At 43.3% G+C, this 22,718-nt stretch overlaps 1 protein-coding gene across 1 annotated transcript in view; it reads left to right on the top strand.

Moving 5' to 3' along the window:
• Positions 1-214: 214 nt before the first annotated feature.
• Positions 215-22,718, top strand: part of Cpe (carboxypeptidase E) — a 100,628-nt gene continuing 78,124 nt past the window's right edge. Inside the window, exon 1 of the mRNA XM_052162532.1 lies at positions 215-633. Within this exon, the coding sequence (XP_052018492.1) occupies positions 327-633 (307 nt within the window). The 5' untranslated portion in view covers positions 215-326. The remainder of the gene's footprint in view (positions 634-22,718) is intronic.

Genomic DNA, 22,718 nt, shown 5'->3' with positions numbered 1-22,718 from the left:
TTCCTAAGTAAGTAAGGTCTTAGCTGTCATTCTACCTGCCTGGTTCCTGGCGCCATTTGCCTTTTGACGTAGGTCTGAGCCAAGGAATAAAGCCAGCATCCCTGGCGGCTGCTCAGCCTGTGCCGAGCCTCCCTGGCTCCCGCTCCCCGGGGCGAGTAGTGCAGCGCGCAGAGCCGTCGCGTCGCCGCTGTCCTCTGGGTGGCCCCAGCGCGCACCGTTCATTGAGCTGTGGAAGGTGAGGCGAGAGGAGGCTGGTGCTGAGCTCGCCAACTCCACCCGGGCCCGGGCAGACAAAAGAGGCCGGCGGTGCAGCTCGCGGGGACGCGATGGCCGGGCGCGGAGGACGGGTGCTGCTGGCGCTGTGTGCCGCGCTGGTGGCCGGCGGGTGGCTGCTGGCGGCTGAAGCCCAGGAGGCCGGGGCGCCGGCGGCTGTCATGCGGCGGCGCCGGCGGCTGCAACAGGAGGACGGCATCTCCTTCGAGTACCACCGCTATCCCGAGCTGCGCGAGGCGCTGGTGTCCGTATGGCTGCAGTGCACCGCCATCAGCAGGATCTACACGGTGGGGCGCAGCTTCGAGGGCCGGGAGCTCCTGGTCATCGAGCTGTCTGACAACCCCGGGGTCCATGAGCCCGGTAAGTGCTCTGCCAATTGCAGGGGCTCCGGGGATGGGAAGGAGGAGAGGTGGGCCCCGAGTTGCTTCCCGGTGGAGGATGCCTGGATGGAAGGTGGAAAGTGGGAAGGAAACTGAGCATCAGCCTCTCCCTATCGTTCGTGTCTCCGACCCGTTTTTTTTTTGGTGAACATTAAGCTAGGGGGGCTGGAGGCATGGACACAGGAATAACAGGCAAGCAAATCCCAGAGCCGAGTTCCCGGTGCTCACCCTCACAGATGGGTCAAAGTCTAAACAGAATGAAATTGTGAGTTCTCAGGAAGGCAAACACCTTTCCGGCAGACACGAGTGAAAAATAAGGTGCAGAAGGCGGGGTCTCAGAGGAGCAGGGAAAGAGGCTTTTTATCATTCGAGAATCTCCCAAGGACCAGTTTATTGGGCGCTGCAGGCTCTGTGTACCCACCTCTGCGTTTGTGTGAGGATTAGGTACCCTCTTTGGCGATGCTGGCGAATTTAAAGAGGGATATTGATGATCTAATCTAGATGCCGTGTGGTGTGCATACATGTAGATCTTCCTACCAGGGTAGGAAAAAAATGGTTCCTAACAGCCATACAGATTCTGAAACCATGCATGGCCTTACTAAGGGAAAACAACAGCACACCCCCCTCCCCCGCACCCTTTAACCACTCTGAGATGAGTAGTTCATGATCACGTTTTATCTCCTGCAATTATCGTGTCAGGCATTTTCTGTCAGAGAACATTAAACCACGTTTTGATTTGTGTTAAAGGCTTAGTATTTAAAAGATATTTTAAGCACTGTTTTGGGACCTTTTGGGTTATGTTTATGCTCTTTAGAAAGAATTTAGGCCTGGCCTTTCTGTTGGGAATAAAGACCTTGCTAAAGCATCCAAATCAGTAGGAGATGCTTTTTATTTCTTTATCGTCGAAGAAAGCACAAAAGCCAGGCTAAAAATTCTCAATGCAGGACACGAAAAATCTCCCTTCCTTCCCCTCTCCCTGACCCCTTTTTTTCCCTTCCTGGGTTTCTTGTTGATTAGAATGGCCTTGAATTTGAAATGTAGTCCAGGCTGGCCTCGAACTCCTGATCATTCAGCTTCTGAATCATAAAGGTGGGATTATGGATGTTTCCCACCATTCTTGGCTTTTTCCTTTCTCCTATTATTATTATTATTATTATTATATTATATTTTATTTTTACTGTGATAGGATGCAATCCATGAAGGCTGAGCAAGCACAGAGGCTTGCTTCCTTCATCTGCCTGTGTAGTTTTCCCAGAGGTACATAAGAACCAAACATAGAAGGGATTAAATAGGTTCTAATAGAGAAGCTTTGATCTTAAAACATGGAAGGTACGGGTTGAGTCCTCAGAAAATATTTCTCGCCAATGACTCAGGTGAATGAAAGTGTGGGGATGAATTTACTAAAAGCTTAGTATTAGGGTGAAAACCTTAAAACCAGGTCCCAGAAAACATTCACAAAGCCTCCCAGCAGGGCCCGCTGCGGAGAGCAGTGCCTGGATGGACCGTCAGTGCTGGGGCAGCTTTTGGGAAGGAGCGAGAGATGCTCAGTGGAGACTCGCTTTCAGCCCAGGCACACAGCAAACTGGCCACTCCTGCAGCTCAGCGTGTGGATTCTGCAGCTCAGTCCCAGCCCTTTGTTCTGTGTGTTATTAGAGTCTTCCTGTGGGCTTGTTGAATTATTTAAAGAGATTATATGAAAGCCGTGGTTTAATGTTATGTTGTCTTGTCTCAAACGTAAAGATAAATTGATATTATTGCAAGAAGAGGATATGTTATGAAAATGAATACAAATGTTGGTCGAATATCTGGAGCATGGATCTGCAAATCTGGCTGAACAATGAATTTTTTAAAAAGTCCTTCAAATTCCTTTTAGGATAAGCAGATAAGAAGGCATATCTGTACCTCTTGTGGTAGAAATGGCTACATCCAATGTTATTCTTTTTGTCGTTTTGAAATCCTACACCTTCAACAAGAGCCACATTCTGTGACTTATACACAGGTTGTTCCTGCTCTGAGGGAGATGGCGAATGGGAAATCTGGCGTAAAGGTTATGGGACAGTGTCTGTGCCAACACTTGGAAAAGAATCCTAGGGGTTCATAGGTCACGGGGATTGGAGTGTGCCTCACAAGAGGCAGAAATGCACAAATTCTGGAAATTTACAAACTCTAATGTTGCTCAGACTCCCTCTGAGGGAGACTGCTTACCTTAACTAAGTTCATCGCAGAAGTACCTTTGGGATTTGTTTGTAAAACCTTTATTATTTATCTGTGCATGTATGTGCCTGCATGTATGCACGTCATGGTGTATGGAAGTCAGAGGTCAGCTTTCAGAAGTTGGCTCTCTCCTCTGCCCTGCAGGTCCTTGAAATAAAAGCCAGGCTGTCAGGGTTGGTACCTTAACTCACGGGCTCCGACGTAACACTACTACAGATCCTGCTTTAAATGCACTGACTTGATGGAAAATGTCCATGAGAATTTGTTTTTTTTTTATATTCGTTTTATTTTCCAGCATGAAAGAAGAGTCTAGTTTGTTTTCTTAGCTTAGGTAATTTTTTTATGAACGTCTGCCCAGATGCCATGAATTGGGCATTAGTTGAGTGGTCTTGTTGTGTTGGATCCTCAGGACAGAAAAAAAAAATATGGTTATTTCTAAGGATTTAGTTGATGGATGTAATAGAACCCTAACAAGACAACATATCCCCCCCAGAACTGGAAGCTTCCTTTGGTTAGATTAGCACATTCCGGACAGCTACGTCTTAAAAATGGACAGCTTTCTTTCCCGCCGGAAGGAAGCGGCCTTTGTGTTCTGTTTGGTGCAGTTTGTGGGCTGGACTTGAACTCTCCCAGATAATCCCTTAGGTTTTCACAGTTGGAATTCATCAAAAGGGAAAGGAGGCTGGGAGTGGTCTCTGGGAGCCGGTTCCATCAGTGAAGTGCTTGTCACCCAAGCATGATGACCTGAACAGGACCCCTCGGAACGGGACTCACGGAGGTGATGCTGAGCACAGGCACACCTGGCATTGCACTGAGGGGACACCGGGGCCGGCTGGCCAGCCAATCCGACTGTTCCGACAAGCTCTGGATTCAACAAGACACTCTTTTTCAGAGTGAGGTTGAGAATGATTGAGGAAGGTACCCAATGCTGGCTTCAAACCCTCTCACGTGCTAGCAAGCAAGGAAGCACGCGCGTGCATGCGCGCTCTCTCTCTCTCTCACACACACACACACACACTCACCACACACACACCACACACACACACACTCACACACACTCACACACATACACGCACGTGCTCACACACATACATACTGACCACACACACATAAACACACACCACACACATACACACATATCACACATACACACACATGCTCACATACATAACACACACACCACACACATACACACATATTACAATACACACACATGCTCACACACATAACACACACACACTCACATCCATACACACACACACACACACACACTCACACACACACACATACACACACACAGGAAATTCCATTTTGAATTCATCAGTAAGGGTTATCTATATATATTCTGTGATTATTCAACAGGAAACAGCTTGATTTTTGATTTGCTAAAATATGTATGAAAGAAACTTTAATTAATTTCTAGGAGTAGGAATTCACATAATCGGACCATTCTTTCCAGGTTAAAAATCCATATGTTTGGATGTTTACATGCTTGCTTTTGGGAATTCACCCCCACTCACAGCTGACAAGCCATCTTAAATACAGTCTTGAGAGCAAGTATTTTTCTCTCTCGCAGGCTCGAGGGATTGTTTTTGGATCCATTTCCCTCCAATCTGTAAAAATTTAAAGTGCATGAGTGCCAGTATGCATTTGCCAAATATTTTGATAAAACATGTTATGCCGACAAAAATACCTACACAGCTTGACAAAACAAACAAAAACAAAAATAGAAAACCCCAAACAAAACAACCAAAATCAAACACCAAGAACCCCCAAACCAAATAAAAACAAAAACAACCCCCCAAACAAAAAACCCAATCAATCAAACAAACAAAACCAAAACCAAACAAAGATAAACCCCAAAACAATACAGATAAAAAACAAGTAGAGATTTTGATGAAGTGTGTGGGTATTTTTGTTTTGTTTTGTTTTGTTGTTTTTTTGGTCTAATAAATTTGGTATAAATTAGTGTGAAGCAAAGGCTGTGAAGTAGGAGCTAACAGTCGGAGAAGAGGATGTCAGATTCTGAAGAAGAATCTGAACCAATCCACACAAGGTCAAGAGTTATTTTTAGCCTGGATGAGTCAACACAGCTTCGCCAGAAGTTACAGTCTTGATTGACCCGTGATTGGCTAGAGGAAGAGCGCAGAAACTGATCTGGCCTGTACCCTTCTATGCTATGCCCTGCCGGAGGGAGAGCCCAGGGCTGGTGTACGCTGGGCCAGCGCATGCCCAACCCAGAGATGGAGACAGCCCTTTCCGGAAACCGACTTGAGAGCTGTCACGGAATCTCTGCCATGTACCGCATTGGTTTACCTAAGGATAAAGGGCCCCGCCCTTCACACTGGCATCCTTTAGAGAGATATGAAGACATACAAAGGAGCCTTAGAAAGGGAAACACGTCACCCTAGAATTTCCCAAGTGCACTCAATGCAACATTGATGAATGGTTTGACGGGCATTATTAGATAAATAAGAAAAACAGGCTTGCACAGTTCATAATTAGCATCGTTAAAATGCAAATCTCTAGATTAGCTGTGTACCATGCAAGAACACCCTCACCTTTGGCAGTCCTGGGGAATTAATCTAGAGCCTCACACACGTTCCCAACAGTTTTCTCCTGAGCTGCCAATCGCCAGCCATGTTGGGTGCGTACAATACAGTATAGGCATTCATTATTTCGCCAGTAAGGATTTTGTAAGTCTTCAACAAAGCGCCTCCTAAGGGACGCTCATCAGGAGGGGCTGTACGCATTTGCCTTTTGCGTAATTATTGTTCATGAGTGACTAGTATAGTGATACATGTAACCACTTCTTATCACATATGCTTTACCGAAACACAAGTGTGATTCCAAGACCACGAAACAGGGGCTCATTTTGATGAGGAAGGTTAGTGAGATGGAGCCAGTGCAGTTTCCTTATTTGGCTGCTTCCTGGTTTCATACTTTAATTTTTAACAGTATTATTATGTATGTGTCTGTGTGTGTTATGGTGTTCGTGAGAGCAATGCCCAAGGAGGCCAGAAGGTGGAGACAGATTTCACGGATCAGGAGTTAGACACGGTCATGAACCATCCACCCCACGTGTGATGATGCTGGGAAATGAACTCAGGTACTCAGCAAGAGCCACAAGTGCTTAGAACTGCTCAACCATCTTTCTATTCCCTGTGCTTATAAGAATAGTAATTATTATTATTATCATCATCGTCATCATCATCATCATCATCATCATCATCATCATCATCATCACCATTGTTCTAAACTTACACCCTACAGGAATGCCTTGAGACCAGAGGAATGTGATCTATACAAAATAATTTCCTGAGGTCGCTTGTGTCTAGTGGTTTAGAAGATGAGCTAATCTGTAAGAATTTCCCTTTGTGGCTAGAGAGATGGTTTAGAGGTTAAGAGCACTGAATTCTCTTCCAGAGGTCCTGAGTTCAATTCCCAGCAACCACATGGTGGCTCACAACCTTCAGTAATGGGGTCCGATTCCCTCTTCTCGTGTGTCTGAAGACAACAGTATGCTCACACACATATATATATATTTTAAAAGACACCTGTCTCTAAGGGAAATTTGTCTGGCGTGCTTTAAAATAAAGTTCCCTTTATCTAGCTGCTCTGAGGAGTGTGCTGGGAACACCGACTGAGACGTCTCAAGATGGCTGGCCACGTCTTTCTGCTGGTGTTACACAGGCCTGGCTAACTTTTCTGAAGTCCTTAAAGTTTTCTTTTTTCATAGGCATTTGTCCTTTACTGATTTGAAAGTGTGGGGTCTTGCTTTTGTTTGTTTCAGTCTAACAGACCACTTTATTCAGTAGGAATAAAATGCTCATTCTTTGAGACTTACTTCATGGTTGCTCCTCCAGATGAAGAACTACATCCAGGGCCTATCTGATGCTCTCAGTGGTGAGCTAACTTGTTTTCCTAAAAAGTAATGTTGAAGACCTGCCTGTCTTAGCCACAGTGGCAGCTGTTTAGAACTGGCCTTTGCGTGCCTTCCCAACTCTGCACGTGGAGGTCTTTCTTCATGCTTCCATGATTCTTTGGAAAATATAAGGTAAAGATCACAGTGATAATTTTGATGTTAAGGGACTTGAGTTCAAAGCCTGGCTTTTTCAGTTGAGTGCTCTTGGGAAAGCCAATTGATTACCATCTCACCAGGTCCACACCCCCCCATCCCCCCCAGGTGACAATAGCATAGTAAATGAGATTGATGCTAAGGGGAAAGCTCTTAATTCAGTGTGTAACGATGGTTAATAGCATCTCTGCCATGGCATTTTCTTTATTGTCCTGTGCATTCTTCTAGTACTACGTGCTTAGAGGTTTTACTCCATTCATTGCTTTTCCTTAAATGTCTAGCTCAGCTCTTTGCTGGGCTTTGCATATGAGAGGTCTCTTGTAGGCTCATGTATTCAAACATCAGCACACCAGTGGTACTGTGAGGGATGCTGTGAAACCCTTAGGAGGCAGAGCATTAGGAGGAAGGTCACTGGGAGGGGAGCGGAGGGGAAACCTTGAGGGTTTGTACATCAGCTCTGCACCTCGTTCACTCCGTGGTCTTTGACTGCGAATGCCCCATGACCAGCTGGTCTCCAGCTTCTTCCTTCTCTCCTTCCTCACCATGACAGAATAGATCTCCAAGCGGGAACTGCAGGAAACCCTTCTTGCCTTAACTGGCTTTGACGACCAAAGCATCAAAGTAAGTAATGCGGCCCTGCTTCAGGCATGCTGACCACTCAACGGATATCTGTTGAATAAATAAACTCACAAGGCCATGATAAAACTCATGACATAATGCACCTGAGCATGCCAGAAGTATGCTAGTCAAGAGTCACAGGAATGGGTATAATTTTATTTTATTGCATACGGTGTTCAATGGAGAAATCTAGCAGCTACTGTCATTTCAAGGTACAAGGAAGTTCTCGCTGTGTTGTTGAATTGGAAACTCTTTGTCCTTGGCCTCCTTTATTTTATAAAGTCAAGCTGCCTTTTTAGAAGAAATGGTAAATAAAAGTCTAAAATATAAACAAGAATTTCTTTAGTGAATTTTGAGCTTTAAAAACAATCTTCTTGAATGGCTGGTGAGATGGCATGGTGGTAAAGAGACAGTCAACCTGAAGACCTGAATTCAGTCTCCAGGCCCCCTTGGCACAGGGAGAGAACAGGCTCTCTCAGGTTTTCCTCTGCCCTTCACGTTCAAGTTATGGCATGCATGCCAATGCGCCCACGCGCTCACACAAATGAACATTAAATCAAGCACCGGGGATTAGCGTTACACAGGAAGAAACGTATGACTCTTTTACAAAACTGAAGTCAGCCATCTCTAGGGCTTGATCTTTGTTTTCCTTCATGAAGTGATATTCAAAGCATGTGCCTGACAGTGTCATGGAGAAGGCCACTTGGGAGCTGGTTGGTAAATCAAGTGAGATCAAACATGAAAGATGTTTAAGTGTGTTCCTCCTGTCCCGGAAACGACTGGAACTGCCTGACTCCATTCTGCCGTGAATGCTTCTTTCTTTTAAAATTCACAATATCTTTTTTTTTCTAATAAAACTTAGCCAAAGAGAAGAACCTGCTTATGTTGCTAGAGCTTTTAATTATTCTCAGATGATCTACCTACACGTTACATTGTCCCCAAATGAATTATCTGGAAAGAAGACAGTAGAGTGTGTAGACTATTACAGGCTGGGAGTAGCTTATGACAGTGCACTGAGGAATAACTTTCCGAGGCGAGGACATATTTTGCTTTTTATAGAAACCTGTTTACTGTGAGACCTCAGTCAGCATCCAGGCTTTACAGCAGTCATTATAAATCTCCACTAAAGGATATTTCATTTCAAGTAACGACGTCTTTTTTGGATGGCAATCATGTATTTTTAAAAGGAGCCTAAATAAAACTTTTAAGTTAATTTCAGGTCACCAGAAAATGCCTTGCTGTGGTTTTGCATGGCGGGGGAATTGGGATAAACCTATGATTTATCTGATGTGTGTGCTCACGGCAGACCGCCCCCCATGTTCTGGTCCAGAAGGGATGCTGGTCTAGCGGACCTCCCCAGTTGCTCTCGCCGCATCACACTCACTGTGCAAAGGCAGAAACATTCACTCTTACCCTGTGGTGTTGCTTACTGCAGTTCTACTGCCTGCCTTCACTTCTGGGATTTACAACGAAGCTCAAATCATACACTTGACCATATTTAGGGTAATAAAAATTTTGACAATATGAGTGTATTTGGTTGTTTCCTCTCTGACCAATATTTTTTTTTTAACTAAATAAGTGTTTTTATTTTATGTGTTTGAGTAAAGTTTTGCCTATATAAACACTTTGTGTATACCTGTTTCCTGTGGATGTCAGAAGAGGGCGCTCTATGCCCTGGAACTGGGATTTCAGAGAGTTGTAAACTCCTTGTGGGTGCTGAGAACTTTGTTTAACTGAGCTAACTTTCTAGCTCCTTTCCAAAATTTTAATAACTTTTTTTTGGCCACAAATGAATTATTGAACTTTTAACTCAAACTCATTTCACCCCAAAATGGATTTCTCAAACATGAAAAGAAAATGTACCTGTGGTAATACAAATAACACTTCCACTTTAATTTAGAGATCACTTAATAAGTATTCCTCAATATATGGTGTTTATTATATTTACAAGATCCTATTTTACATTTATGTATTTACCGTGTGTATGTGTGTGTGTGTGTGTGTGTGTGTGTGAGTGTGTATGTGCGCATGTGCACATGTGCACACGTGCACGCCACAGCATCTTGTAGAGGTCAGAGGACAACTTGTACATTCTCTCCTCCCTTCCTTATGCATCTCTGGAATTGAACACTGGTTTTCAGACTTGGTAGTAAGTGCCTTAACCAGCTAAGCCATCTATCGTGCCTCTTCCTTGATTCTCTCCCCCCTCTCTGTCTGTCTGTCTGTCTGTCTCCCTGTCTCTCTGTCTCTCCCTGTGTTTCTCTGTCTCTCTGTTTCTCTCTATCTTTGTCCCCCCCTCTTTCACACACACACACACACACACACACACACACACACACACACACACACTGCGGGAGTATGTGTCTTATCACATTGCTAGAAGAACCTCTAAACTTCTGTGAGTACCCCAGACTGGCCTCCGAGTGGCAACTGTCATCCTGCCTCAGTCTCTCAACTGCTGAGATTGTAGACATCTGCACCTGGCCCATGGTTAATCCTGCCTCGGGTTTACACTCTCACAGAAAATGGAATTCCTTGTCCCAGTCTGATAACACCCTCAATTCTGGAAAATACCAGCTGCGCACAGACCCAGAGGTTGTGGCCTTGGCCATCCTACCTTGGATGCTGCTGACAAGAAGACCGCAAACTTAGGAGAAGCTATTAGAAACACTAAAGGTATTTACAAGAATAAAATGGTTCCTGTTCTAAGATGCAGAGTCCACTTTCTGGTTTTAAAGTGGAGTGGCCCTAATAAAATAGTTCGATCTGTGATGTTAGCACAGATGTTTTCTGTTTACATTGACTAGGAGAAATCAGTTTTGCCATTGTGGGAACTCAGTGCATGTTAACCCAGATGCTGCACTTCATCAGCCTTGTGGGATTAGGTGCTACGCTTTTGGAAACAGTTATAAATTGGCACAATCCACCGACCATCACGCACTCCCACAAGGAGGAATCAGCTGGTTAAACTGATTTTCCTCACATTCAAATCCAATTGTGAAAACTAAGAAAGCAACAACCAAGCAATTCTTCTATGTCCATGGATATTATCAATGGTGCTATGCAGAAGCACTCTCTCTAAACAGACATGGAGATTTTGTCTAAGTTTTGATGAGTAAAGCAAGATTTCCAATTGGACTTCAATATCTATATAGATGTCTGATACTTTGTACACTAATTTAAAAAGTAAAAAATAAATCATTTCTAGACTGTTCTTTCTTTCAGGAATGTTCTTTGGCTCTTGTCCTCTTAAAATGTGGCCACATATTCTCCCACGATGTGCAAGCACGCGATCCAGATCCGCCCTTGCTCTCTGTGACTGCTGGCTTGCCGAGTGCCTCTGGTATCAGTCTGGAGAGGCCAGCGAGTTCTAATGTGTCACCATGCTCTCTTCTCTTCCTTCCTTTTAGCTTTGGGTACCAAACGGAGAAAGAAGAGCAGTGCTGGGACAGTGCTGGGACTCTCAGTTATCATCTCTGTGTCCGGTCCTAAGCAGCAGGGGAAAAAGAAAAGAAAGAAAATACCCAAATTGTCTTCTGTTTTAAAGATACAGTGGCATTATCTTATTATCTTATTATTCCCTACAAGATGCACATGTCTTCTTTTCACTTTATAGCTAAATGCATTCCCCCACATGCAAGCAAAACACATAAAATAAAAGAGTAAACAGGTCTTTAAAATTATTAATAGGTTCATTTTAAGAAAGACAAGTAACTCAAGGTGTTTATTTTTTCAGAGCTATTTTTAAGAGGATTTATGGAGACCCATGTCTTAAATAGGCTTGTTTTGGTTAAGTCTATATTGGTTTTTTTTTTTTTTTTTCATTAGACAAGGATAGCCTGTGGCAGGTTACATAAAGGAGCCTTATTCCCTCTCTTGCACTTCCTTGTGCTCCCCATTCCGTTATGATGGAAACCAGAGCTGTGAAAGGAGACTTGAAGAATGTGTCTGTGAAGCCCCGCCACGAGCCCCTGTGCTCTGAGGACTGCCCGTGCTGGGGTTTTCTTCTCTCCGGAGGCTTATCCTTTCCCTTAATTTCTTAGTCAAACATATTAAAGTTGCCAGAAGGCTGCATTGACTTATGAGCATTTATAAATTAAGTCTTCTAAATTCTTTGGGAAAATAAACATGATTAAAATGTCACTGAAATAATAAATGAACAAGCTCAAGTATCTAATGGGAATTATGTTTTCAGCTTAAGACATTTTTATGTTAGATTTTATGTTTCTACATTGCCAAGTTACTTATTGGTATTCTCTCATTTCTTTTGTTTTTAAACTTTGTATACGTGTGTGTGTGTGTATGTATTGCGTGTGTACGTGTGTGTATGTGTGTGTGGTGTGTGTGTACATGTGTGTGTGTGTGGTGTGTGTATGTGTATGTTCATGTGTGTGTGTGTGGTGTGTGGACATGCGTGTGTGTATGTGTATGTTCATGTGTGTGTGTGTGCATGCACACATGTGTGTATATGTATGTGTGTGTGTGGTATGTGGGCATGTGTGTGTTTGTGTGTGTGTGTGTATGTGTGTGTATATATGTGTATGTGTGTATGTGTGTGTGGTGTGTGTGTGTGTGTGTGTGTATGGTATGTGTGATAGGACCTCATGTAGCTCTGCTCTCTGTGCAGTTGAGGATGACCTGGTCTCTACATCCAAGTGTTGAAAGCACAGGTCCTGACCGCCACATCTGGTCTTTGCTGTCCCAGAGCTGGACCCAGGCTTTGTGCACCCAAGGCTCATACTCTTCCCAGCTCAGCCGCATCTTCAGGCTGATTGCTTTCCTTCCTGAGACAAGATCTATCTTTGTAGCTCAGGATAGTCTAGAACTTGCTTTGTAGCCCAGGCTGGCCTCAAACTCATAATCTTTTTTTTTTTTTACCAGTATTCAGAGTGCTAGGATTATAGGTATGGAACACTGTGCCTACCATCTTTTGTGATCTTTGTTTTCTTGAGATAAGAGGTCTCTATTATGTATCCCTGGCTGTCCTGGAACTTGCAATTGAAATCAGACTGGACTCGAACTCACAGACATCCACTTTTCTCCTCACCCCAGGTGCTGAGATTGAAGGCACCACCACACCTGGGCTTCAATTCTGTGGTATTTTTAATTTGAAAAACTTTAACAATATCTTAAGTGGTAAGGCTTGCTCTAGGCTCTCCTGTGGCAGTACCATCCATGAACTGTAGTAATTATTTAAACAGATTGAGGCCTCTTCTATTATTTCCAGACTTCCGAGTATGCTGTTAATCATTGCTTCAGGGAGTGTGTGAGATGCTCAGAGGATAAAGGTGCCTCCACTGAGACTGACGACCGGAGTTCAACTTTTGGAACCTACTTGGTAGGAGAGAACCAGATGTGCCTCCAACACACACACACAAAATAAAACAAACCAACCAACCATGAAAAAAAGTCATTGATTCAGATTGCTGGAGAGGAGTTTGGCACCTAATGGTTTTTAACTTTGTAAACATTTTCCTTTCTCCTTTAACTCTGTTACAGGTTTATGAACTGTACTTTAAAACTCATGCAGTGTACAAGAGCACTAATCGGTGTGAGTTTGAGGCTACTTTTCCCAAGCATTTTGAATTTTTCTTTTATTGGCGGTATTCCTTTAGCGGTGAAGTTGAGCTCACTTGGTTCCTGTGACCCCATGACCTCTGAACACAAGGGAGGGGATTTCCTAAGTGAGTGCACACAAGGGTGAGGTCTGCTGGTATGTTCTCAAGAATTCACTGGCTAAAGTTTGTGTGCTTGTGGATGCTATACAGACAGTAGCATAGGGGATGCATTCATATACTTCAGTCAACATTTGCACAAGGATAAGAAGACTCTCGTGTGCCGGGCGGTAGTGGCACTGTAATCCCAGTGGCAGAGGCAGGCAGATTTCTGAGTTTGAGGCCAGCCTGGTCTACAGAGTGAGTTCCAGGACAGCCAGGGCTATACCGAGAAACCCTGTCTCAAAAAAAAAATCAAATCCAAAAAACCAAAAAGAAGAAGAAGAAGAAGAGGAAGAGGAAGAGGAAGAGGAAGAGGAAGAGGAAGAAGAAGAAGAAGAAGAAGAAGAAGAAGAAGAAGAAGAAGAAGAAGAAGAAGAAGACTCTCTTTTGTAGACCATGTAACACTTTCCATGATGCTCTCAGGTCATATGCTATGATATTAAAGGGATCTGCTAACAACATTTAGGTATAAACATCCTAATAGGATAGATCACCAGGAAGGAAATAATGACATAAGGTGCTTGGAAATGCCAGATTGAAACCTGTTCCCATTGAGAAATCCAACCTGAGTCCTAGAGGCCACTACATCATCTCTGTCTTGCTATATCCACCTTTGATTCAATGTAGCAATAATAATGAATTGCCTGTGTGAGTGACAGTCAGCAAATCAGAAGTTTCTAAAGACGTGGACAGAACTGTTGGTATGGTGGTTCATGCATGCATGTTATTCCAGCACTCAGGAGGCCGAGGCAGAGGATTGCCATGAGTTTGAGGCCAGCAAGAACTTGGAAATAAAAGGAACATTGGGGTATTAGTAAGTAATCAGTAATAGGGAATTGCAGGGAAAGAGGGAGACGAAGGAGGGAAAGGAAGAGGGAATTAAGGGCTATATATCTAATTTATATCTACTAATATATGTATATATTAGTAGCTATATGTATATAATATATACATCTGTACATATATAATGACCATATATATGTATGTATACTATATATACCATGTGTACATGGTTATGCATCTATGTATACATACTACATATACATAACCATATATATTTAATATGTGTGTATGTATCATATACGTGTATACACATACACACACACATGGTTATGCGCATTGAGGAAAGGATCAAAATGAAGGAGGGAGAGAAAGGGAAGCCAGATTGCATAGCATGATGGGTGAGAGAGAACACAGCTTTCTTTTATTTATTTATTTATTTATTTATTTATTTATTTTTATTCGATGCATTTTTTATTTACATTTCAAAATGATTTCCCCTTTTCTGCCCCCCCCACTCCCCGAAAGTCCCATAAGCTCCTTTCCCTCCCCCTGTTCTCCCATCCACCCCTTCCCACTTCCCTGTTCTGGTTTTGCCTTATACTGCTACACTGAGTCTTTCCAGAATCAGGGGCCACTCCTCCGTTCTTCTTGTACCTCATTTGATGTGAGGATTAGGTTTTGGGTATTCCAGTTTTCTAGAACACAGCTTTCTTTTTTCTCCTTAGGCAACATTTAACTGCATTCAAGCAGAAGAAACTATTTGTGCTGAAGGAGGAAATCAGGAAAGGGATGGAGAAGGGAGAGGGGAGCACAGGAGGGGCAGGAGGGGCAGGAGGGGGAGAAGGGACAGGAGGGGCAGGAGGGACAGCCATGAAGAAAGAAGACAAGCAGAGGGCAAGGCTCTGCATGCCTGGAATGTGTAATGAAGCCCATTGTTTTATATGATACCTAAAGCAATTAGAAAAATGGATACAACCTTTTTGAAAGAGGGAGATTATTTTAGAAGAAGATGAGGATTTAAATAGAGTTAAAAAGCTAAATTAAACATCCTTTAGTATGTAATGCATGCATATATGCATGTATATATGTATGTATATATGTGTGTATGTATGTATTCTTGAAACAAAGATTTTCACTGTGTAGTTCTGACTGCCCCAGAACTCACTATGTAGACTGGGCTAGCCTCAAACTCATAGAGATTCAGCCTCCTACGTGCTAGGATTAAACGTGTGCACTAGCACACCTGGGTTAATAAAATCATGAAAGTAGAAGAAACGGTTAATTTTAAACCTGTAAAAGTATTATACTCGTTCTTGAAGATTATTTTTATTTTAGATTTTAGTGTATGGGTGTTTTGCCTGCAGGTATGTGGGCACCATTTGTGTGTGGGTGCCTGAGGAGGTCAGAAGAGAGTGCTGGATATGTAGGGACTGGAGTTGGGGACAGGCCATGTGGATGCTGGGACTCAAACATGGGTCCTTTGGGAAGGAATCCTGTGCTCTTCACCAGCGAGCCATCTGTCCAGCCCCTCTTTTTTTAACTGGATATTTTGTTTACATTTCAAATGTTACCCCCTTTCCTGGTTTCTCCTCTGCAAACCTCCTATCCCATCACCCCTTACCCTGTTTCTATGAGGGTGTTCCCCCACTCCCCTGCCCCACCAACCCATTCTCTCCTCATCTCCCTAGTATTCCTCTACCCTGGGGTATTAACCCTTCACAGGACCAAGGGCCTCCCCTCCCTTTGATGCCAAATAAGGCCCCTTCAGCTCCTTCAAGCTTCCCTTAACTCCTCCATTGGGGTTCCTGTGCTCAGTCGGATGGTTGGTTGCAAGCATCCGCCTCTGTATTGGTCAGGCTCTGGCAGGGACTCTCTGGAGTCAGCTGTCTCAGGCTCCTCTCAGCAAGCACTTCTTGGTATCAGCAGTCATGTCTGGGTTTGGTGTCTCCTCCAGCCTGTCTTATTACACTTCTTACATATTGACCTCCGAGCCGGCCGGTGATGGCGCACGCCTGTAATCCCAGCACTCTGGGAGGCAGAGGCAGGCGGATTTCTGAGTTCGAGGCCAGCCTGGTCTACAGAGTGAGTTCCAGGACAGCCAGGGCTATACAGAGAAACCCTGTCTCCAAAAAGCCAAAAAAACAAAAAACAGAGTTTATAACATATTGACCTCCTTGTCCCCAGTTTGGTGACACCACTGTCACATATTCACTTTGAATACAATTTGGGAGCTGTTGTGCTTCGGAGTTCTTCCTCCCTCAAGGAAATTGAACTATTTGGGGTAGAGAGTATATATATATAACACTTTATTTGTATGTTCAAAAATTGGCATATAAAATGATTGTATGACTATTTAGATTTTCCTATATTATACAATTAGAAGCATAATAATTAGCTAATAATATATGGTAATAAGTGGCAGTTCATCATGATTCCCTCAGTAGCTATTGTATATTTTTTCTTTTTGCTACAGAGTCTGACTATGTAGCCTTAGCTAGCCTCTCGCTATGTAGACCAGGCTGGCCCTATGCTCACAGGCATATCTCTATCTTTGCCTCCTGAGTGCTGGAATTAAAGGCAGACCTACCACACCCAGCTTCCTATGCACTTTCTAGGAATTCCTAGCGTAAAAACAAGCTAGATAATTTTGATTTTGTTAAGCTACTTTCCATCAGTTAAATATAGCTCGATTAGCCTTCTGTTTTTACTGTGCAATTAAAAAAAAACATTTTGTCTTGGGCACAGTGGCTTTAGTTTCAGGTCTGATACTCAGGACACTGAGATGTCAGGATATATTAAGGCCTGGAATTCAAGGTCAGTCTGGATAACATACCCGTACCTAGTCTCAGAAACAACATGACAAACACGTTTAAAATCAAAGCACCCAACATAGAAACAGCAAAAGGAATGCAGCAGAGAAGCTGGGGGAGCCCAGGTGGCTGCAGCTTTTGCTTCCCAAGTCAGCAGCTGCTCCGGAGCATTCACTCACCCAGCTGCATCTCCCACTCGAATAATGATTATGCAGTCTGTCAGGTGATTTAGAGAGAGACTCGCTATTCAGAAATATTTAGCACTTAACTGATTTTTCCAATTATAGGTTTTTGATGAGGGGAAATTCATTTTGAATCAGTCGTCATGCTGAACCCAGTCTTCATTAGTGTTCCTTGGAACGGTGGAATTTAAGAACCGTGGCCCCTCCCCCTCCCACCCCTGGACTGGAGCACTCTCTTTTCATAGACGATTGTATTTGAGCTTATGAGAGAAATTAAGCAACTCGTGTGCTGTGTGGTGAAGCCTGCCGTGCCTGGAGCTCATTTCCCGACATAGCTAGGGGAATGGACACAGCTATTTCTTGTGGCTGTGAACCGTTTGTTTGTGTGGACTTGTCTGCGGAGTTTACTGGAACGTGACTTATCATTGTGCCTGCAGGTCCTCAGAACGGGGCTTCCTGAGTCCGTGCGAGGGAATATGTATGGGTGTGCCAAAGGTGGAAAAAAGTCGGGAAAGGACCGAAATACATCACTCTAGCACAGCATAAGCAAATGCAGAAGATGTTATTTTCCTTGGCAGTAAAATCCACACTCTGGGAAGAAACAAGCTTTTATTGGAAGACTTCTCTGAACTTGGGGGAGGGCTGGGCTTCCAGGGCAGAGGAAAAGCTAAAATAAATACAAAGCAGAGTCACACATTTTGGGGGGGGGAGAGAGAGAGAGAGAGAAAGAGAGAGAGGGAGAGAGAGAGAGAGAGAGAGAGAGGAGAGAGAGAGAGAGAGAGAGAGAGAGAGAGAGAGAGAGAGGGAGAGAGAGGGAGAGAAGGAGGGAGAGAGGAGGGGGGAAAGGGGAGGGAGGGGGAGGGGCAGAGGGAGAGAATTAGCAGATGTGTAGATGGGATCCTCAGCAGTTAACTTTATTCACAGTACCATGCTTTGTGGAATGGATGACTTTGGAAGATGGGATGAAGGATTTAATCTTGCTTCATAATACATACTGGCAGTAGCTATGGCTGTAGCTGGGCAGTAGACTGTGTGCTTAGAAGCATAGAGTGGGGCCTGGGTTCCATGCCAAGCTACTCAACAATATAAAAGGCACTGATCTGACAGAAAGTTGGGGAATAAATAGCCTTGAACGTATTGGCGCAGGAGACAAGTTCCTGAACGGAACACCAATGACTCAGGCTCTAAGAGCAACAATTAGTAAGTGGGACCTCATGGAACTGAAAAGCTTCTGTAAGGCAAAGGACACTGTCAACAAGACAAAGGGCAGTCTCCATAATGGGAGGGAACCCATGTCAGACCAACAACTGGGTGCCGGAGAGCCGAGAGCCCAAGAGTAGAACAGAGCACGACTGGACAAAAACAGCGACTGAACAAAACAAAACAAAATTTAACAAAATGGTTCCTAATGGTGTTCGGCTGTATTTGTAGATTGGTTCCTAGTTCAGTTGTGTTCAGATGCCAGAGATCCACAGCCAAACCTTAGGTGGAGAAACAGAGAGCCCAGGTCGGAGGTCCCCATCGGGTCCCCTGCCCTTGGAGCTCAGGGAACTGGTGGAAGAGAGGGAAATATGAGGGAGCAAGAAGGGTCCGGGACAGCAGGAGAGCATGGCCCACAGAATCAGCTAAGGGGTGCTCATGGGGCTCACAGAGACTGAATCAGCAGTCGCAGAGTCTGCATAGGCCTGTGCTAAGTCCTTTGCATATATGCTGTAGCCACTGGCTTGGTGTTTGGGGGTGACTGTTGATAGTTTTACTGGGGGTGCTGCCTCTTTTGCCTGCTCTTGGGATCTTTTTCCTCCTACTGGGTTGCCTGGTCCAGCCTTGCTGTGAGGGTTTGTGGCTGGTCTTATTGTATTGCCTTGTGCCATGTTCAGTTGACGTCCCTCAGAGTCCTGGTCTTTTCTGGTGGGAGTGGATCTAGAGGAGGGGGGGTGTGGAGCTGAGAGGAATGGAGGGAGGGAAGCTGCAATCTGGATGTATTACATGAGAGAAGGTTAATTAAAAATAAAAATAAAAAGCCCTGATAAAATTTAATTTTGGGCTAAGTAGTGATGATGCATGCCTTTAATCCCAGCACTAGGGAGGAAGAAGCAGGTGGATCTCTAAGTTTGAGGCTAGCCTGATCTACAGAGTGAGTTCCAGGATAGCCAGGGCTACACAGAGGAGACTTGCCTTGCAAAACCAAAAACTGAAAAAAAAAAAACAAAAAACAAAAACAAAAAACAAAAAACAGAACCCAAACAAACAAACAAACAAAAATCCCCAAAAGAAAACAAAACCAACCCACCAACCACCCAACTGACCAACAAAAACCTTAATTTTGCCCAATCGTGATGGATTATGCTGATTGTTAATACTGACAGGATCTAGAAACACCAAGGAGACCAGTCTCTATGCCTGCTATGAGGCATAATGTAGGTTCAGTTAGCCTTTGTGACTGTGAGATATAATGCAAATGAGGCCAACTGAGGTAGGACCATCTACCCAGATTGCACCATTTCATAGACTGGAGTTCCAGACTTCATAAGGGAGAAAACTTGCTGAACAAAAGCATCATCTCTCTCTGCCCCTGACTGTGGGTACAATGTAACTGGATGCTTCACATTCCTGCCGCCATAACATCCCCCCCCCCCCCCCCCCCCCGCCAGGATGGACTGTATTCTCAGACTGTGAGCCACAAGAAACATGCTTGCCTTAAGAAGCTTTTGTTAAGTATTTTGTCATAGCAACAAGACAAGTGACTTACGCAACAAGGGAGGGCAGTTATTCATCAGTAATAACAGTTATGATCAGATACCCACTATGCCATACTACTTGCTAGAATGAATATATACAATTAATTTAGGGGGAAGAAGCAAAAGAATTGAAGCTGGTTATTTTCTATTGAGATAATTCTCTCTCTCTCTCTCTCTCTCTCTCTCTCTCTCTCTCTCTTTCTCTCTCTGTTTTTTCTTCCTTTCTTTCTTTATCTTTTTTCCTTCCTTCCTTCCTCCCTCTCTCCTTCCTTTCTCTTTTTCTCTTTCTTTCTTTCTTTCTTTCTTTCTTTCTTTCTTTCTTTCTTTCTTTCTTTCTTTCTTTCTTTCTTTCTTTCTCTCTCTCTCTCTTTCTCTTTCTTTCTTTTTCCTTCCCTCCCTCCTTCCTTCCCTTCTCCCCCTCCTCCGTTTCTTCCTCTTCCTCCCTTCTTCTTCTTGAGACAGAATTTGTCTATGCAGCCTTGGTTATCTGGAACTCATTTTGTACACCAGGTTGGCTTCAGACTCAGAGATCCACCTGCCCCTGCCTCCTGAGTGCTGGGATTAAAGGCATGTGCTACCACTGCCTGGATGAGATAATTCTTAAAGGTTCCTGATCTGTGTTTTCCAAAGTAGAGTCCTGGTCCCAGGGGAAGGTGAACAGTTGGAGAGGTCCTTTGGGAAGGATGCTGTGGGAATTGCTCCAGATGAGTGCAGGATAAGTTATGTGCTGTGTTATTAGACGTTAGAGAGCAGAGACTAATCCTAATTGAGTGGGGTTTCCATCGAGAAAACATTCTTGTATTGACCTGTTCATATGTTTATAGTAAATGGTAATGCAGAAAATTTTAGGCTAAAGAAAATCACATGATTGTTGATAATATTTTTCTGAACCCAAAATTAGCAATAAAGTCTTAAAGAAAGAATATTGTTTCTGTATTTGCGACTGTTTATTTTGCTGAAGTATCTGCTGATTATGGCTTGAGTGATCTGAAACTTTCAGATGGACAGTTTATCTTGACAACCCGACATTCTTGCTGAAGTAGTGTTGCCATGGTGAGAGAACAGCTTAGCAACTGAAGACTGATGTCATTGGTTGAGTCTTGGCTCAGAGCATCAGTATATTTCCTCCTGTTATTTTTTTAAGTTGAGTAGACCATCTGGCATTAGCTATATTTAGATGTATAGTTCTACTGTCAAAGAATCCTAGGTGATACACACCTAGTTGTTAGGCATATATGTGGCGGACAGTCAGTGTTTTAACCGGCTGATAATTCCATTATTGTTACAGCTAATTAACTCAGAGATCTAAGCTTTGGCATTAGGTATTAAAAGGGCTTTACTTTTGTACTTGTTTATGTTATAAAATTGAGTTGCCCAGATATTCTTCATTATGTGATCATGTTAATCTTGATGTGATTAAGAAAAAAGATCCCCTTGTATTCTTATGCGTTATATATCCATAAGCCAAGTGATTATATATGCTCTTTTAGAAAAGACAGGGTCCCATGTTTGACTGATATCCCTGAGAGACTAGTTCTTCTCTGGTGTGAGTGGATCTGGGGAAGGAGGACTTGGAAGAGTAGGGGGAGGGGAAAGTACATTGAGATCTATTATATAAGAGAAGAATAAATAAAAATTAAAAAAAAGACAGGAGCTTACTATGTAGCCCTGGCTGTCCTGTAATGCACTTTGTAGACTAGGCTGTCCTTGAACTTACAGAAATCCACCTGCCTCTGCCTTCCAAGTGCTGGGATTAAAGGCATGCAACACTGTCCCCAGTTATAATGCACTTTTAAATTAAATTTATTTTGTCTTGCTCTTTGAGACAAGGTCTCACTATGTAGACCAGGCTCGCCTTCTTGATTCTCCTGCCTCATGACTCCAACTTGCTGGGATTATAGGCATGTCACACCACATTTGTCACCAAGTATTTTTTTTTAAATTGATACAGCAAATATCTGTACATATTAATGGAGGAAACATGAGACATTTTATACATATATACGTATATACAGTTACATGTATATATTTAAGATAATGATTATGATTGTGCTTAATGTATCAGAATATGAATAGGGAATAGTGTTTTGAATTTGCCAATGATAAAAGTGAATTTTAAGTAAGATTTATAAAGGTAGTAGCTATTGATTGTAAATCTGTTTTAAAAATATATAACTTTCTACCATTTTGAGAAAGCTTCTGTTATATAGCTGGATGGATAAGACATGTGGATGTATTATGATAATGAAGACCCAACATGTCAGGTACATTAAGAGTAATTGAAGCTGGGAGGCAGAGGCGAGTAGATCTTTGTGAGTTTAAGGCCAGCCTGGTCTACAGAGTGAGTTCCGGGACAGCCAGGGCTCCACAGACAAATCCTGTCTTGAAAAACAAGCAAAGCAATGGGAGGAAGGTTCCAGGATACAGAGTGGAAGGTTATATTAAACATGTAAACTGGTGTGGAAGAAATGATGTCTGTTCAGTTGATTTGTGATCAGAATTCTAGAAGGATAGCTCTCTTCTGGATTGTAACTCCATCCTCTCTAGGAATAGTTAGTTACAAGGTACTCTGAGGGAATAGATATAAAGAGAGGGCTTTGTGCACTGAGCTTGCAGTACAGGTAGGGGATGCACAACCTCAAAAGACAGGCTTCGTTTACATTATGAATGCCAGGCTGAGGATTTAACCAAGTTGTTGGTTTGTGCAGAAGGTAGCACAGGCTTTTGGCAGATTTAGGGAGACGCTGGGACCAATCACCTGGAAGAGGATGTGTGATCATTACTTTGAAATGAACGTCTTCATTTCAGCCAACAATCTATTTAAGAATCCTTTGCATGACTGGCAAAGGTAAAATGGTGATTGTGGATTGGACCACTAAAGAGAGAAATTAGCTGCAGAGATTAGCATGGGTGTCTCAGGACAAA

This window comes from Apodemus sylvaticus, chromosome 18 (genome assembly GCF_947179515.1).
Source record: "Apodemus sylvaticus chromosome 18, mApoSyl1.1, whole genome shotgun sequence".
Taxonomy (NCBI): Eukaryota; Metazoa; Chordata; class Mammalia; order Rodentia; family Muridae; genus Apodemus; species Apodemus sylvaticus.
Note: the sequence above shows the minus strand (reverse complement) of the source record. Positions and strands in the feature narration are given on the sequence as shown.